The 18,276-nt window shown below is 42.8% G+C and overlaps 1 protein-coding gene and 1 non-coding gene across 2 annotated transcripts; one reads left to right on the forward strand and one right to left on the reverse strand.

Annotated features, from left to right (window-relative positions):
• The first annotated feature begins 2,370 nt into the window (after nt 1-2,370).
• On the forward strand, nt 2,371-13,439 carry LOC103190248 (probable G-protein coupled receptor 139). The gene is made up of 3 exons (XM_007910952.2): nt 2,371-2,440; nt 4,806-5,652; nt 13,376-13,439. Exons 1-3 carry the CDS (start codon nt 2,371-2,373, stop codon nt 13,437-13,439), a joined length of 981 nt encoding a protein of 326 aa, XP_007909143.2.
• trnak-uuu lies at nt 8,220-8,312 on the reverse strand. Its single transcript has 2 exons — nt 8,276-8,312; nt 8,220-8,255 (listed from the first exon to the last, which is right to left on the reverse strand). It is a non-coding gene; the product is annotated as a tRNA-Lys (tRNA).
• Nucleotides 13,440-18,276: the final 4,837 nt, after the last annotated feature.

Here is an 18,276-nt window from a genome sequence, read left to right on the forward strand (position 1 = left end):
GGAATTTAAATGACGGAGTCGAGTAACGTTGCAGTGGTGGAGGATGTCAGGATCGGTCATGGGTCATGGATGTGAGCGCAAAGGCCTGGAGTCAAGCAGTGATGGAGACTTGAAGCTTAGTGTTTAGAGCATTCGCCTCACTTGCGAGAGAAACCAGGTTAGATTGCCGTTCTGGTCAGGGCGAAACATAAGGCAAGTTTCCTCACTCCACGCACCCACACACCTCTGTTTACCGAGCAATAAGCAAGAACCCGAATATTAGTTCATTGCAGGACCGTATTACGGGAATAACCTAAAGGAAAAGAATCGTGTGGTCACTCAATCCTTGAATGTGTATGAGATACTGCTGTGCACAATTGGCTGCCGTTTTACCCCCACGAAACGCACAGCTACTAAACTTTACAGTAGAGACGGGCATAAGTTTTGAGAGATGTTGAAGATTCGAGAAGGCACTGTATAAAAATGTAAGGGTTATTACTTTATGAAGAAAAAGGGTTTGACTATCCTCCTGAAAACTCTTCCCTCCAAACTTTAAGAGGGAACGGCCCCGTTTTAATTCTAGAATACGTACGAAAGACTAATGTTCGCAGCCAAGTCCCCAACACACCCATCTCGCAACCCGAGAGGGAGCGAGAGGGCGTGGGAGGGAGAATGTTGGTGAGAAATATCACAACACAACAGACAAGTCAAAAACAGTGACAAATGCCCCAATCAAATTAAACACATCGATAATTGCTGGGATCATAACCCATACGTATCCTTCTAATGGTTCCTTGAAAGGATTGATGCAAAATATAAGGATCCTCGAAATAACAGTGATAGAAGGAGCAGAAGAAATGATAAAAGTAGAGGATTCTTGTAGATAAGACAACCTTTACTGTAACACAAATCGTGTGGCTATTTCTACGACAACATTTTGTCTTTGAGGCTTTGGGTATCTGTGATCATGGGATTGTTTTGCAGAGAATCAGGTGTCAATTTGGACAGTTAACTCAGCGGGTTTACTTGATCACTTGTACCAGAAGCAAAGTGGTTGCTCTCGTTCTGTTTTTCCCTCTGCTTTTCTCTCAATTTTTCTCTCTTTTTCTGTCTTTCTTTCTTTCTGTTTTTCTTTCTTTGTTTCTTTCTTTGTTTCTTTGTTTCTTTGTTTCTTTGTTTCTTTGTTTCTTTGTTTCTTTCTTTCTTTCTTTCTTGCTGTCATTCTGTCATTCTTTCTTTCTTTCCTTCCTTCTTTCTTCCTGTCTTTCTTTCTTTCTTTCTTTCTGTCTTTCTTTCTTTCTTTCTGTCTTTCTTTCTGTCTTTCCTTCTTTCTTTCTTTCTTTCCTTCCTTCTTTCTCTGTCGTTCTCTCTTTCTTTGTCTCTTTCTCTCTGATCATCCCTTCCTTCTTTTTCAACTTTCATAGATCACATTTTTAAAAAATGCAGTGTGTCCACAATATTCGATATTGACTTGGTTTTAGGTGCAGGATAATCAGAAGTAGTACAATAAAAGAACAGCAAGATTTCATTTATAGGGCGCATTTCACGTCGTGAGGACGTACAGATAGGTCAGGAGAGGGAATAGTGTTGATAATATTGCTTTGTTTCAATCACCTCTTTGTTTTACATCATTGATGCCTCTTTAACTCATCATCCACTGTCGCCAAGCACTTTTTCTCCTTTATCTGACTTGTTCTGCTTCCCCGCTCTCTACTAAGATTAAAAGCCTATCCCTCCCAACATACCCCGCTTACGACCAAGATGCTGTATCAGAAGTGTTGACTCTCTTTCCGCACTATAGTCTTTTTTAAGTTTCCATTTGACCGACAGAAGGTTGACTGGCCTACATTTAATTGTTTATCCCTCCTCCCTTTTACTGAACATGGGTATAAAATTTGCAACCATCCATTTATCTCGCACCATTCCCACATCCAAGCAGGGTTGAAAGATATTGGCCAGAGACTACGCTAGTTCCACCCTTACAAAACTCAACCGTCTTATAATGCATCCCATCCGGACCCCAAATTTGATTGGTAACAATGTTTAAATAACCTCAGCTCAATCTGTGTTTTTTTCCACAAATTGCAGGGGAGTTAGCTCTTTGATTGTCCCGACTCCAGTTCGGGTTTTGCAGATATTTTCAATATTAGTGAACCCTCGTCTCTTGAGACGAATAAATCGTGTAAAATGTACACAGAAAATTACATGGGAAAGGACGAATTGCCAAGCAGTGTATTCCCCAATCATGTTGCTAGTTTTGTTTTTTTCAGTTGAGTATGTCTTTTCTGAAATCTTACGCAACTTCATCCCTTATCTTTGGAGACCTCTCATCTCTATAATAGTTGGGCTTCTGTCACCACGTCACTTCAGTGTCTCTGCACGAAGCGATGAATGGGGCAACCGGTGATTCTCGTGGTCAAAGACATTTTTTATCCTGTATTGGCAGCTTTCGTTGTGCCGGGTATGTGAGTGTTCGTGACTAACTTGTAAATCTGCCACTAACCCTTACAATTTGTTTCAGGATCCATCAAAAATATTTCGAGGCCAGCAGAACCATTTGGCGTTTTGTAGAGCAAAGTTGCAGCTACTGTTTTGTATCAGTGAGCAGACTTGGGGGAAAAAATTATGCAAAGACATCAGAATGTACGGGAATCCTCAGAGTGTACGATAATCAGGAAAGTGTATGAGGATCAGGAAATATATACTGTCTGAAATTGTTACTGTGTTACCGTAATTCAGATAACTTCCATTTGTTTCAGCTGAAATAGTACGAAAATATTCACTATGGTTTCATACACATTTACTGTGGACAACCATCGAATTCGTAGTTCACATCCATCGCAACAGGTAACAAAATACCATGTATTATTCTAAGGACCTTACCAATGAGAAGCAGCGCTAAATAAAGGCACTTGATTCCGTTGTTGAATGTTTCAAAGCTGCTCCATGAGGATGGTGGATTTCGAATTGTTTGAAGATCAGATCAAAATAGCCGAAGATTTTTTCAATCACTCGTCATCTTGTAGATTTGTGATCTTGGTCTTTTGGACGGTTGTATTTTAGGGCCATCCCTTGTACTCAAGAGATGTACTTCCCAGTCTTGTCGATAAAGTTGATGTTGTTATCACCATCGTTATAAATGTTCTTGCATTTTAAACAGTAACCGTCACTGAGCCCTTTCCCTTGGAGGGACGAGTTACCGGGATGTTACTGTAGCACCTTTTACATGGGAAAGCTGTCTCAAAGCTCTTCAGAGTATATACCATAAAGACGGGTAATTGAATTTCAAGGGCAAACATGCAGCCAACACCAGGGAGAGAGAAATTGCCTTCGCTTTTTTAATAGCACTAATGCATTCGTGAAATTTAACATCCACCATTGCAGCCATAGAGGGGACTTGGTTTGAATGATTCACCCAAAGAATAACAACTTTTGCAGCGAAGCAGTGGAGACCTGTAGTGCAATTTTTGGAGCACTCGCCTTGTAAGCAAGAGGACTTGGATTCGATTCCCGACAGGGCGAAACGTTAGGCAATTTTTTAAAATCCATCAGGCTCTGTTCAGCTACCAGTAAGTAGCAACCAGTTGCTAGTCGGTCAGCGGTTCCCTTTTTCGGGTTAATAATGATAATAATAATCCTTGCATTTGACATAGCCCTTTTCACGTCTTCTCGATGTCTCAAAACGATTCACATAATATACTGCAAAGTGAATTAAGTTTATATTTGTGGGAGAAAAGCGGCAAACAATTGCGCACAGCGTTGTCCCACAAACAGTCGTGGATTGAAGTAACCAATATTATCATTTGCTTTTTTTCTTGACACATCTGAATGTCAAATGTGGCTGCTCTGGTGAGACATATTTGGAGCATACCAGTTGATTGCAACACTTAACATTTAAATATTGCTTCTATTTTAATAAAGGTGCCAAAGAAAACAATGCTCATTTGATTCACTAAACTGTACCCCTTTTATAAATTAAATAAGACAGCAACGTATTTGTAAGTATGTAAATGTGCAAGAATGTTGATTATTTTCAAGAAATTGTTTTTTCAGAATTATCATCTGTGAAAATTTTGGACAGCTAAATTTCCTACAAATCGCTAACATATTAATTAGCAAATTTCACAATTTAAGTAGTTAATACAGATTAGATAAATGTATTTAAGGTGGAGTTCTGAGCGTCAAATAGCTATGAGCAACGTTTACCCGTTTTCCGTCTGCAAGTTACGGAAAAAAATCTTTCCCATGACCGGATGTACTTCAGTATCAGGCTGACATTACACAGACTAATCTTGTATACAATCTCCCAATACAGTGAAGGGCTGTGCCTTGAGCTTTTAAAGAATGTTCTTTTCAGGTTCCATTTTCAGGGTAAGATTCTTTCCAAAAAATATATTTCAATAATTATAATGATGTTGTCACTCAATCCAAGACTGTTTGTGGGACACTCCTGCGTGCAATTGGCTGCCGCATTTCACCCATAAGATATACAGCCGGTTCTGCAACTTTACACTCTGTGAAACGTTTTCGAAGACGTGATCAGGTGCAGTATCATGTGCAAGGAATATAGTTAATGTGCAGCACTGACTGTGTGCCCAGAGAATCGTGAATTGAATGTCACTGATGTGGAGCTTCAACACATAAGCTTCTGAAAAGCTGCAATTTATGATCAAATCAGCCAATAACAACAAATGACAATTATATTACGCCCCCATGCAGGATAGCGTCCCTGAGCGCTATGGCTTCACAAGAAACTATCTTAGAATATAAATTGCTGCTGGCGTTTCATTATATTCGGTGACTTTCCATTACCTCTTTACTTGCAGCGAACCTTCTGACGATTGTGGTTCTCTGGCGAGGAGCACACGGTCTCTCCCGGGGCATCACTCGCTACATGTTGGCCATGGCAATGGCTGGCCTGCTCGTTCTTCTCTTCAATGTGATCCTCCATCACATTTTAATGGATCACTTTCCCTTCACCTTTCTCGCCCGCACATCCTTTTGCCGTGTCCACACTTTCCTCAAGTCGCTCGGCCTGGACATCTCCGTCTGGTTCACTGTCTCCTTAACCTTCGATCGATTCATAGCCATTTGCCATCAGAAGGCGCGGTTGGTATACTGCACCGAGCAAACTGCGATCGCCGTTATACTGATTGTCAGCGCGATCTTCATTCTGAAGAATGTTCCATTCTTACTCCTGTTTGAGCCTCGATTCACCATCGGCAGTGTGTCCTGGGGATGCAGTGCTAAAGCGGCGTTCTTCACGCTTCCATTCTGGGAGGCGTTAACGTGGCTTTGTAGCCTCTCCACCCCACTCATGCCGTTTGTGCTTATTATATTCTTCAATGCACTGACTGCCCGATTCATTCTGGCAGCCAGCAGGCGGCGCCGGATGCTGCGACGCGGGGACACGACGGGTCTGGGCAACGAAGACCCTGAGATTAGGAGCAGACAGCGATCAATCGTCCTCCTTTTCACCATCTCGGGCAGCTTCGTGCTGCTGTGGACGACGGTGACTGTGTCGTTCCTGAGCACCCGAGTTGTGGTGACGCACTTCTCTCAAATCTCTCACACAGACCCAGGTTATATCGCCACTGAATGTGGTCGGCTTCTCATGTTGTTGTATTCTTCCGCCAATACATGCATCTATGCAGTGATTCAGAATAAGTTCAGGCAAGAAGTAAAGAAATTAGTAATTTATCCGTGGACTCAAATCATCAAATTACTTAAACATTAAATCCGCTTCCGGCACACGACTACAATTTTTGTCCCATCCCCTGACCTACTCGAAAAAAAAGCAATTTCTGTTTTTGGTATATCGACTTTCACATCGGGAGCGTTCACAGGGCTCACCCTTTATTCTCTAGAATATAAAAGAAATAATGGTGATCTTATAGAAACTTATGAGATTCGTAAACTTCTTCACAGTGTAAATGCGGTGAGAATCTTTCCTTTGGTTGGACAATCTCAAAATAGGGGTCATCGTCTGAAAATTAAGGGCCAGCCTTTTCGAAGTGTGTTGAGAAAACATTTCTTCAGTCAGAGCGTGGTGAATTTGTGGAATTCTCCACCCCAGAAGGTTGTGGGTTCTCAGTCCTTGAACATATTCAAGACTGAGCTTGATAGATTTCTAAAGGATAGTGGGATGAAGGTATATGGGGATAAGTCGGGTAAATGGAATTAGGATAGAAAATCTGCTATGATCTTATTAGATGGCGGCACAGACTCGAGGGCCCGAATGGCCTTCTCCTGTTCCTACGTCTTTTGATTTTATGGTAACTGTACTAATTATTCCTTGCTTTTGTGGCACTGTCAAATATCCATGCCATTGGAAGCACGGTGTGTCTGTTTCGCCATGGAAAGCGGGTGGCTGCATATCTATAAATCTGTATATACAGCAGATAGTCGTGTGTTTCTAGATATCTACATGTGTTGGTTGGTGTTATTGGGTGACTGCAAATTAGAATAAATGTTGGCCACGTGTGCTTCTATTCATTGTATTCTTTCCCTGCAAGATGCTAATGAGCTCTGCTGCTTTTGTATCTCTCTCAGCGGTTTCTGGGAGGCAATGTGTTAGAAAATAAAATTAGCCAAATCTGTAAGGAAATAACGCTAATTCCTCTAACCAGATATTCGTTCGTTATTCCCAATATCCCGATGGGTCAGAACAAAGGCAGGTGCAATCAACAGATCTTACAACAGAATAACACCACTTTAGATATCTCGAGTTCAAGAGTTCAACACTGTGTCTTTCCAGCACACAAGCTTGATTCTTCATGCTTTCAGTCTTCTTGCTTACAGCTTTCAATCTTCCATCTGATTCCTCAGTCTTAGTGTTTCCAGCTCTCAGTCTTCCATCTCCTGTACCCTTGTCTCCGCAGCCAGGGATGACCCCATCTCCCGTATCCTTGTCTCCGCGACCCGAGACGGCTCCATCTCCCGTATCCTTGTCTCCACGACCCGGGACGGCTCCATCTCCCGTATGCTTGTCTCCACGACCCGGGACGGCCCCATCTGCCTTATCCCTGTCTCCACGACCCGGGACGGCACCGTACACAAAGTTAACAGAACTTTTGTACCAATGTTCATCCAATCATGGTGCGGACATTAGATCACCTGGTCGAAATCACGCTGGGTGTACGTGCCTCAGCACACATACACATTGTCTTAAGACCCCTGTTATCTGATCTGATTGTCTAAGATAGAGGATTGATCAGTTTAGGACTGTATGTGGTGCTCATTATTTTGTGTTGTGGGATCATTAGTGCATTCCTTTTAAGTGACTGGTTATTTCTTATGGGATCCCGGGATGGTACCGAAACCCTCTAGTTTAAGCAACTTGCTCATTAATTGCTATTCTTGACGGTTGCCTTCTGTTGCTTGGCCCTGTCAGAATCCAGCGACTTATTGCCCAGTCGAGATCCTGTGTCGACTGGTACCTTGGACCGTTAGTTCTGTGGGCTTGTTGTCATTTACTGATAAGAGGCGATCCCCTGCCCCTGTCCGTTATCCATTCAAAAACAGAGAAAACCAGTTGTGTACTATCCCATGACTGTCATTCCAGTTGTCCACACACTTAACTTAAAAGTTAACCCATTCACAACATCTATTATGATTCTAGCCGTATACAAAACGTGTATATTCTAACAGTAGCGTTGCGTTTTTCAGCACTATTTTGCAAATATATATTTAATTCAACAACGATTGCAGGTGCGCCATCATATCCATTAGCTGAGCTCATAAATGATATCTAAAATGTCCCAATACTTAGCCGTACACTTAAAATATCCGCAGATACAAATGTGTAGGAAGCATGTTAAAGCATTGGAAACGGTGCAGAGGAGATGTAAAAGGATACTACAAGGCATGAGGGAACATGATTATGAGAAAATGCTAGACAGGCTTGGATTATTCTCATTGGATCAGAGAAGGTTACGGGGAGACATAATAGAGGTCTTCAAAATCATGAGGGGATTTGATAGGTAGACCAGGAATTTACTCCATGCGAAACAAGTTTAACTGAAGTTTAACTGCATTAACTTATCATGTTTCCCATAATATTTATTCAGTTGTCACTACACGTACATTTATCCTGGAAAGAAGAAACTGAGGAAGATTTGAATACAAATTGCGATATTAATCTTATACTTAATGTCGTCTGTATGATATAAGGGAAAAGCTAAATAAACACTTGCATGTCATTCCTTCCAAACCCACCAATAATAAGAAAAGAAACGTAACGCCCGAACAAGGACTTGAACCATGGACCCTCAGATAGCTGTCAAATTAGTAAATTTAAAAGTCTGATGCTCTACCCAATAAGCTATCCGGGCTCCATCGTCTCTGTATAACAGGTCTCTTATATGTGCAGCAGTCCTGGTATCTCCAAAATAGGACTGGTCTCTATATAACAGGACTGGTCTCTGTATAACAGGACTGGTCTCTGTAAAACAGGATTGTTCTCTGCATAACAGGATTGTCTCTGTATAACAGGATTGGTCTCTGTATAACAGGACTGGTCTCTGTATAACAGGATTGGTCTCTGTAAAACAGGATTGGTCTCTGTATAACAGGATTGGTCTCTGTATAACAGGATTGGTCTCTGTATAACAGGACTGGTCTCTGTATAACAGGATTGATCTCTGTATAACAGGATTGGTCTCTGTATAACAGGATTGGTCTCTGTATAACAGGCCGTATTTCTGTATAACCGGCTGTAATATTCAAAAGTGGTTAAATGTGCGGATAAAAGATTAAGTATGTGGATAGTGAAACGCGATAGATATTTTGCACAGGATGATCGTCTCCCGTTGTAGCTTCATTCGCTATGAAAGCTAATGATTTGTTTGCGACTGAGCACAACATTTTGATGTTGGTTAATGGTGGCTTCTCCACTTCTGAAATCTGCACAATGACTGCTTTTAAAAATATTACGAAATCTTGAGTGCAAATATTATCCTTGAGTTGAGCTGATAACATCAGTGTCATATCAGATGCAACGGGTCCGTATTTGCTGGATTATGTGAATTGCATCAACAAGAGATGAGGCTGGAAGCCACCCGGCGGTGGGGAGAGGAAAGGGGCTTGAAAGTTTTGTCAAACAGTCTGGGGAATGGGAAGCGTCGGGAAAGTGGAAGAGAAGCCGTTTCTTGGAAGCAGATTTCCTGAAGAACATTAGAGAGCTGTTCGTTTACGTTTGTGTCCCTGTGACAGTGTAACTTTGTTACTTCCGTTGTTAGTATTCAACTTCAGAAAAAATGGCTTCGATATGTGTGCACAGGAACCGCCCATACTTCTAAATCGCTTGAAAAAATTGTGTATGGAGTCCAGTAGGACCAAGCGCCCAAATCACGAAAATCGTTCACAAATATATGACAATATAAGCGTAAAATTGTGTGAAAATAGTCCGTAATCCCAGGGTTGCGATTTTGACAATGACAGGAAATAAAACTGAAGGAAACTGTCTCCGTGAACATCCAACACACACAAATGGCAAACACCACATTTTGTACCATTTTCTTCGATTCTTACCAACATATTTCTTTACGCTAAATTCCAGTGCATCTAGTTTAGTAAAAAAGAGGAATACAATGACTTGGAAAGTGCTTCATATCCCTCAATATTTCCAAATCTTCGGGGGAGTGTCGGGAATTGAACTCCTATCTCCCGCGTGACAGGTGGGGATAATTACCACTATACTAACGAGGATTCGCGTAAATTCAATTCACACAAGACACAAAATGCAAAGGTTCTTGTAGGAGTCAAGCGTCTACAAAGAACAAAGGCTGCAAATTCAACAAAAAAAAGTATCTGGAGTGAATCGTCTGTGCTTAAATTGATAAAAGGAATAAACATTAATATATAATCCCTAGGCACACCACATCTTAGTGTTTCTATATTCAAATACTCATATTTTCAGGCTGATTCCGATGTTATTGGCAATCACACGTGGAAAAGGTAGATATTCTGCGAAAGGAAAGTAATGACGCAAACGAATCGAAGATTTGGAAACATTGAGGGATATGAAGCATTTTCCAGTTGCTAATGGAACCAGGTTACTGTCAGGCTGGTGATGCGAAGTTATTCCCTCATTGCCTTTACCAAAGGACACAATGGCGAAGAGAAAGACAGAGAAAGACACACATTATAGCTTCGACTGCCTCTCCACGGTCTCACATATACAGGCACACAAACCAATCGATACATAGACCAAAGGATGTGACACACACCTCACTCACAGACACAAACTAATAGGATTAACTCTCTCCCTGCCTACTTCCAGTCAAACACCATAAGGTGAACCCAAAAACAAACGTACTTGGTGAGATAGACATATAAACACATTGCGAGAGAGAGAAAGAAATAAATGAAAATTCCCCGCTCATTGCTCTTTTTCCAACTCCCCGTTAGCTGTGGTTGTCGTTGCTGGAATCACCAGTTACCTGATCTACCTCCCCAACTTTGTCTCGCTCCTAACCGCTCTCTCGCTGTAGTTTGAAGATGATACTCTGCCTCTTTATTCTAAACGTAACCTTCACTTTGCTGTCCAGCTTAACTTCCCCCTCTCACTTTCAAGTCTGACACCAGATGTATCTGTCTACATTTTAACGCTTAGCAACGTTCTCTCTCCAGTCTAACATGGCCCTCTGCCTCTTTCGGTTCCAACACTCTCTCTCTCTCTTCCTCGCTTTACTTGAACTCTAACATTAGCTCACTCCATTGAAACTTTCCTCGTGATAAAGTTCCCTCAGTGTAGGCCTCTTAGGACTCAATGGATTAAGTGGGATAGTCCAGTGAGGAGAGGGTTTAATTGGAGTGTGAATGATCATGAAGGTTTCTGGTTTACGATGATGTGTTCGAGTTGTTCTTCTGGTTTCGGGATCAATTGTAATTTTTCGGAACAGCCCTGGAGAATGGGAACCGGGCGAGGACGTGTGTTATTGCGAAATTGCAGATAATTTACATTATATATTGTTGTCACCCGATCCTCCCCGAACACATATCAACTCCCCGGTCACACGACGTCTACCAGTCAGACCCAACATGTGTTTGTGAAAGCGGTTGACTTGGATATCAAGGCGCTGGTAATCATAGAAGGACAGTAATAATCAATGACACAATTTAGTTTAATTAGTAATGATCAATTATGTATTTCACATAGAACAACAAATTAATTTTCTATGGCGCCTTTCACATCGACATACCTACTAGTAATTCAATAATAGATAGTAATAGTAAATTATGCAGGCAATTGACCATTCTGCATAGCGCCGTGACGTTAGCCATACGGGTCTGTGATGTCTACCCGAGTGTCGCTAATGCTGCTCGAATGAAGGCAGTGACAACGACGCCATTTTGGGGCTGAAGAGCTCCGACAGCGCAGCAAACCAGTTCTACAAACCGTTGACCAACCAATCAGGTCAATTACACAGAAAATAATCAGATAAACAGGTTAGATACCCAGTAACTCACCAGCTGACCAGGTCACTAGCCCATTAACTAAAGAGAAGGCATGGTCAAACACCAAAAGAACAACAACAACAACAAGATTCCATTTATTGAGCGCCTTTCAGTTCGGGAGGACGTCCCAAGGCGCTGGACAGTTGGGTCGGGACCTGAGCAAGGGGGAAATGGTCAGGGTGAGGGGAGGGAGCGAGGAGGGGGTAGAGAGTCGAGAGGGGAGCTGAAGGTACGGTCAAAGAGAAAGGTCTTGAGACCGGCCTTGAAGGAGGAAAGGGAGGAAGCGGCGAAGTCACAGGGGGATAGAGTTCCAGAGCCTCGGGGCTGAGAGGCTGAAGGCCCGGCCACCGATGGTAGGGCGGTTGGGGCGGGGGATGTGGAGCAGACCGGAGCCAAAGGAACGGAGGTTACGGGCAGGTAAGTAGGGGGAGAGTAAGTCGGAGATGTAGGAGGGAGCGAGGCCGTTAATGGCCTTGTAGGTGACGATGAGGGATTAGTTAAACATATGAAGAGGTCACTTTCCAAGTATATAACCAGATGCCATGGTCACCTTTGACATAGTGATAGAGAGAAAATGAGAGATGGAGTCATATAGAATCGGGGGGTACCACCACTGTTGGTATGCAAACAAGATTCGCACACACACGCGCACACACTCACACAGACCGACCTACAAATTCACACATTGCCACACACATATTAAAATATACATAAACACAGCCACACACACACATTGACACACAGACATAGACTGACTAACACACGCAAAGACAAACACAATGACATACAAATGCATATAGACATTTAAACAAACTGGCCTACAAACAGTCACACACAACACACATTGACACATACAACACATACACTAACACAGAAGTGCAGGTACACACACATCAAGCCAAATACACATAGACTGATCTGCAGAAACTGACACATTAGAACCCGCAAAATAGATATAAATACCCGCACACTCACACGCAGTGAAAGAAAAATACAAGTATAAAGATGTGCACAATTACGCTACACACATGAAAAGAGATACAGATACTCGCGGACATATCGTATTAAGTCAATCACAACATCTCACCAAAACACCCTTATACGAGAGGGTGGACGGACAGTCTAGAGGGAGATATGCCCTTCCTCTATCCGTGACCGGTGATTTGTGATGGTAGGTTGGGAGTTAGCTTTCTTCTTTCTGTGACCCTAATCTTGGATGGTGGACAGTCGTTGTAACATTGTCTAGGTTTCTGTTCAACCAACGGGTTATACGAGTCGCAAACATTTTTTTTCTCGTGAAATAATCTAACAATTATAGATAATGGAAAAGTCACCACTTTGCTAAGCTCCTCCCTGAATTTCGTCTGTGTAACCGCATAAATACATGTGTTGGTGCAGGAACTCAAAAGCTGCAGCATGTAACCAGTGAGCCAGATAACATACAATGGGTCACTAAAGCCCGGTGCTGTTTCAGAATATGTTTTTGTAATTCTCCAATATAAGAAATTTAGAACATATGTCATCCATAATAACATAAAACTGGCGGAAACAGCAAAGAGTAAAACGATTGATTTTTTTCGGTTCTTTATCTCTGGATCACTGCCATTCGCACCGTTATTCTTGTCCCCATTACCGTGTCCCCGCAATCGATTGCGGGCTCGACTGGCCACAAGTATGTGCCTGACCGTCAGGGCGTTGAGCAGCAAAATCATAATGAATGGGAAAATTGGGGTTATAACATAATTAAGTGGGTCAAACACCGCCCATCTAAGATAATTGAAATAGCTTGCTTTAGGTTCGCAGCCACAGGGAATATTATTGATTACGGACTGTGGTTTAACTAGAAAACCCCACGGAATATTTATCACAAGGCAAAGCACACTCAATACCGCTATCACTGCACCAGAAGTTTTTTCTGAACAATATTTTGTTTCAGGTTTCGGCAACAAATGGCCACATATCGGTCAAAAGTGAAAGCCACAGTTATCCAGACAGATTGATGTTGTTTAAACAGCCAGTACCATTAGAATTCCACACACAGGTGTGATGGACAGGAATGAATTTGGAAAACGGAGAAGAATTACGCGATAGAAAATCACTGAAGTGATAATCACCAACAGATCTGCTGTGGACATGGCCACCAGATAGCGAGAGATACATTTGGAAAGTCCGCACCGCCCGCGAGACAGGATTATAATCGACACCAGGTTAGCTACAGAAAGAGGGAAAGAGAAATGCCCATCACAGTAATAGAGCAATAACATAACTTGCATTTATATAGCGCCATTCATTCGGCGTAACAAAAAAGAGATTTACTGACAGACATTCAGAGGGAGAGAGTCAAAAACATGCGCGGACAGAAATAAACCCACTCAGAAAGCATGAGAGAGTCACAGACGGGAAGAAGGAGATATAGACACGGATAGTGAAAGAGAGAGAGAGAGGGAGAGAGAGAGATTCAGAGAGACAGAGAGACAAACACAAGCGCACACACCAATAAACACACAAACAGAGAGAGATACACACACAGGTAGAGAAACTGAGTCACAGAAACACAAACAGAGTGAGAGAGAGGCACACGCGGGCAGCACGATAGTAATAAACAGAAAACGTAACACAGATACAGAGCAAGATAGAAACAGAGAGATAGAGAAACACAGAGACAGAGTGAGACACACAGACACAAACGGACTGGCAGAGTAATAAAGAAATAAACAGAGCCGGCTTCAGATAGATTGAGAGCTATCCATTGACAGAGCGAGATACAAAGAGAAACACACACAGACAGTCAGAGAGATGGAGAGTTCCTCAGAGAGAGAGACATACATAGGCAGAGAAAGAGACATATATTTATGCAGTGTCGGATACAAAAGAACATGCAGGCAAAGAACTATTATTTTTCTGAAAGACAACTATAAAACTATTGCATATGTGTTTGTCATCCAGCCCTCATTAGTAATAATATTGTTAATAACAATCAATAAAAATGCTTGCATTCGATTAAGCGCCTTAAGTGGTTGTTGTGAGGTCTCAAAGCGGTCGGTTCACATAATAATCTGAAGCATGAATTTACTGTATATTTTGTGGGCGAAATCCGGAAACCAAATGCCCACAGATTTGCAATTTACGAGTTTGGTTAAAATGCAGGAAAAAGCCAGAAGCCAAAAGCTTGGACACTCATGGTTCGGCACCTCAGCTCAATGATTTCTTGGGGGCTTTAGCCCGCAAATTTCTGACTAGCAAACAAGAACACTAACAAATAAGTCAAACCTACTGACAATCGTTGGCTAAACTCATTGTTTAAAACTAAAAGAAGAGATTACATTCTCCAATTATTTTCTCTTTTTCTTGATACAGCACTTTTCCTGTCTTCTTTAAGACTTCACATGATATATCCATTTACCCAGTAGCAAGCAGGAATCCGGTTGTTAGTCAATTGGTAGATCGCATTTCCGGAGATGTTAATCATTAAAAAAAAGTTGGCAGCTCAATCCACGGCTGTTTGTGGGATACTGCAGCGCGCCTTTGCCTACTGCGTTTTGCCTGCAACTGTGCAGACAAGACACGTTACAGTATGTTCTCTGAAGTGCTTCGCGATTTGTGGAAAAGGTAGACAGCGCTGCATCAAATGTGTGGATGATTATTATGACTGTAAAGCGAATAGACTATCTATATGTGGACGGAAGGCTGCAGCCAGTTTCACACAACAATATCCCACAGAAGCTCTTCGAATGAGTGCCATAACTTTTCTAAGGATTAATATCTCCAGAACAGCGATCCATCAAGCGACTGACAATTGCGTTCCTACATTTTGCTTGGTAAACAGATGCATGCGGAGACAGTAATCTTGCCCAACATTTCGAAGTGCCAGGAATGGAACCCAGGCCTCTCGCTTTCGGGCATAGCGTTCTCACCACTGAGCTGCAGGAATCCAACAGCAACAAAAACAACAACATGATTGCATTTATAGAGCGCCTTTCACGTCGGGAGGACGTCCCACGGCGATGGACGTTTGGGTCAGGACCCGAGCAGGGAGGGGAAATTGTCAAGTTGAAGGGAGGGAAGGGAGGCATGTTGAACAATAACATATATATAAATAGCACTATACAGACGGAATAACTTTTCATGAGGCGCCACCTGTCGGCGTCCAAATATCTCAAAGCATTTGACGAGAGTTTTTTGAAAAGACGATTTGTTGTTAAATGCGGCAGCCGAACGGCAGCCAAAAACTAGGAAGTGAATTATCAATTACATCTCGATTTTTCTTCGAGAGGTAATTGCCCAGCACACTCAAACAAATACCCTTTTCATTTTAAATTATGCCACATGATCTTTAATGTCTAATGAATCAATTAGGACTTTACTTATTACTTTCTTATTGAAATCAGAGCTCCTCTAACAAAGGTCACTGGTTCTGGAATCTGGAAAACATATCTTTCTGATTCAGTGGGAAGGTGGTACCAACTGAGTCAGGCTGCAAACTTTACGTTACTGAAAACTAATCTAACTAATGAATTCGTTAAACAACTTGCCAGGAACTCCAAAAGCAGCGAGAATCGGATAGTAAATATTTTGTATCCTTTGTAATAGCGAAATTGTCATCCTCGCAGCGAACTGGTTTTACTTCCTCCAGGTACAGGCAGTAACTTCCACTGACAAGATGGTATTCAAGAGCAAAATGCACAGTTTGATTTTTACCAACGTGGTCGCTTAATTTAGTCGATTTACTGCATGACCATGAATGAGTTTCAGCCATGTGTAAAACATTACTCTCCCTGAGCGGTGCAACTTACGTCGATTATTTATTTTTGGCAGCTTGTTATGGCATCCATGCGGAAATCTATCGTCATAGTTTCGACATCGAGAAGCCAACCTGCGTTAAGGATAGTATGTAAATGCGGATTGTTATTATTGAAATATCCAAAACAGAAAGAGTAATCCACATGTATAGCCATTTACAAATGTAAACCACCCAGTGTCTGAAATTGAAGGCATAATCTCTCGCTGGAGGCTCGCAGCCTCCTTAACTAATTCTGGAGAGTATTTAGGTACAGGATGGCAAGCAACAATGCTTTGGGAGCCCAGTGAGGGCACTGAAGTATTGTTGGAGATTAACGAGCTATGACGACATGTTTGAGAATAATAACCCCATATAATAATAATAATTGCCTTCGATAAAGCCCTTAATCACGTCTTCGAGACGTCTCGAAGCGGTTCGCAAATATACTGTCAAGTTAACTGACTTTATATTTTGAGTGCAAAATAATTCCATACATTTTGGTATCAACTGCGTTTTCTGCAAAACATTATGGTGTCAGTTTGGATTAGTTGCAGCATTCTTGCTACTTGAATCAGAATTTTGTGCATTCAAGACCCAATTTGGGACACTCCTGACCATATACGACCAGGGCTCCCTCTGCCGTATCGTCATCGTCGACCTCTCCGCCGCCTTTGACACTGTGGAAAGCTCAATCCTCCGCCACAGCCTATCCTCCCAACTCAACTTTCAAAGATCTGTCCTTGACTGATTCAGGTCCTAACTCTCGCAGCGCCTCCACTCCGTCTCTGCAAACAGCTTCTCCTCCAGCTGCCTCACCGTATCGTGCGGTGTTCCTGAAGAGTCAGTCCCCTCCTTTTCAGCCTCTACATGTTCCTCCTTGGCGACGTCATGCGCAGACATGAGGTAAATTTCCACATGCAGGTGACACACACTCTGTGCTTCCACCGTGAACTCTAGGACTACTGGCGTCCTGACAAACTGCTTGTCCAACAGCATTTATTGGATGAGGTACAACTTTCTCCACCTCAACGTTAGCAACACCGAGGCTCTCCTGTTTGGCTCGCACTTCAGGCGCTGCTAGCAACAGCCTCCAGGGCTGCACATTCAACCCCACTAAGCCAGTCAGGAACCTGGATTTCTTGTTTGACTCAGAACTGTCCTACCATCCCCACATCCGCGTCATGACAGGCATTGCCTACCACCAGCTCCGCAATATTTCCAGACTCCGCCACTGCCTCACCCCTCAGGCTGCCGAAACCCTCATCCGTGCAGTCGTTACCTCAAGGCTTGAATATGGGAACTCGCTTTTCATCGGACTTCCCATGTCTTCGCCTCACAAGCTGCAGATCATCCATAACTCTGCGGTCGTGTACTCTCACGCACCAGGCTACGTGACTCCATCACTCCCACCGTCACTCCATTGGATTCCCGTCCCCCAGAGGGTCGAGTTCAGGATTCTAGTCCTCACCTTCAAGGCTATCCATGGACTTGCCCCTCCTAACTCTATAACCTTCTGACTCCCTACCAACTCGCCCGCTCACTCCATTCATCTGCCTGACGCCTGCACCTCGTCTCCCGCCCGATCCGCCCTACCATCAGTGGCCGGGCTTTCAGCCTCTCTGGCTCCTCGCTCTGGGATTCCATCCCAAAATCCCTTCGCCTCGCTTCCTCCTTTGCATCGATTCCCTTCTCTTCGACCATGCCTTTGTTCTCCCTCCTACCTCTCTGGCTTTCCTCACCCCTCCACTGCACCGCCCCCATCCTGCGACCACGACACCTGATTGTTCAGCGCTTTGGGACGTCCTCCCGACGCTCTATATATGTCATCTTTTACTTCTTGTTGTTGATGGCTAGAAAACGATTTCAGCTTGGATCAGCCTTTCTGTCCTTTCAATTCATGATATGGCAATATTTCAATAAAGAGTTCGATCAACAGCTGATGCGTTTCTGTCTTCAAAATCAGGCAAAATCAGTATTTAACAACATCATGTGGAGTCCTGTAGCCCTGTGGTTAGAGCACTCGCTTTGCAAGTGAGAGACCTGAGTTCAATTCCAGG

This window comes from Callorhinchus milii, unplaced genomic scaffold, assembly GCF_018977255.1.
Source record: "Callorhinchus milii isolate IMCB2004 unplaced genomic scaffold, IMCB_Cmil_1.0 Scaffold36, whole genome shotgun sequence".
NCBI classification, from domain to species: domain Eukaryota; kingdom Metazoa; phylum Chordata; class Chondrichthyes; order Chimaeriformes; family Callorhinchidae; genus Callorhinchus; species Callorhinchus milii.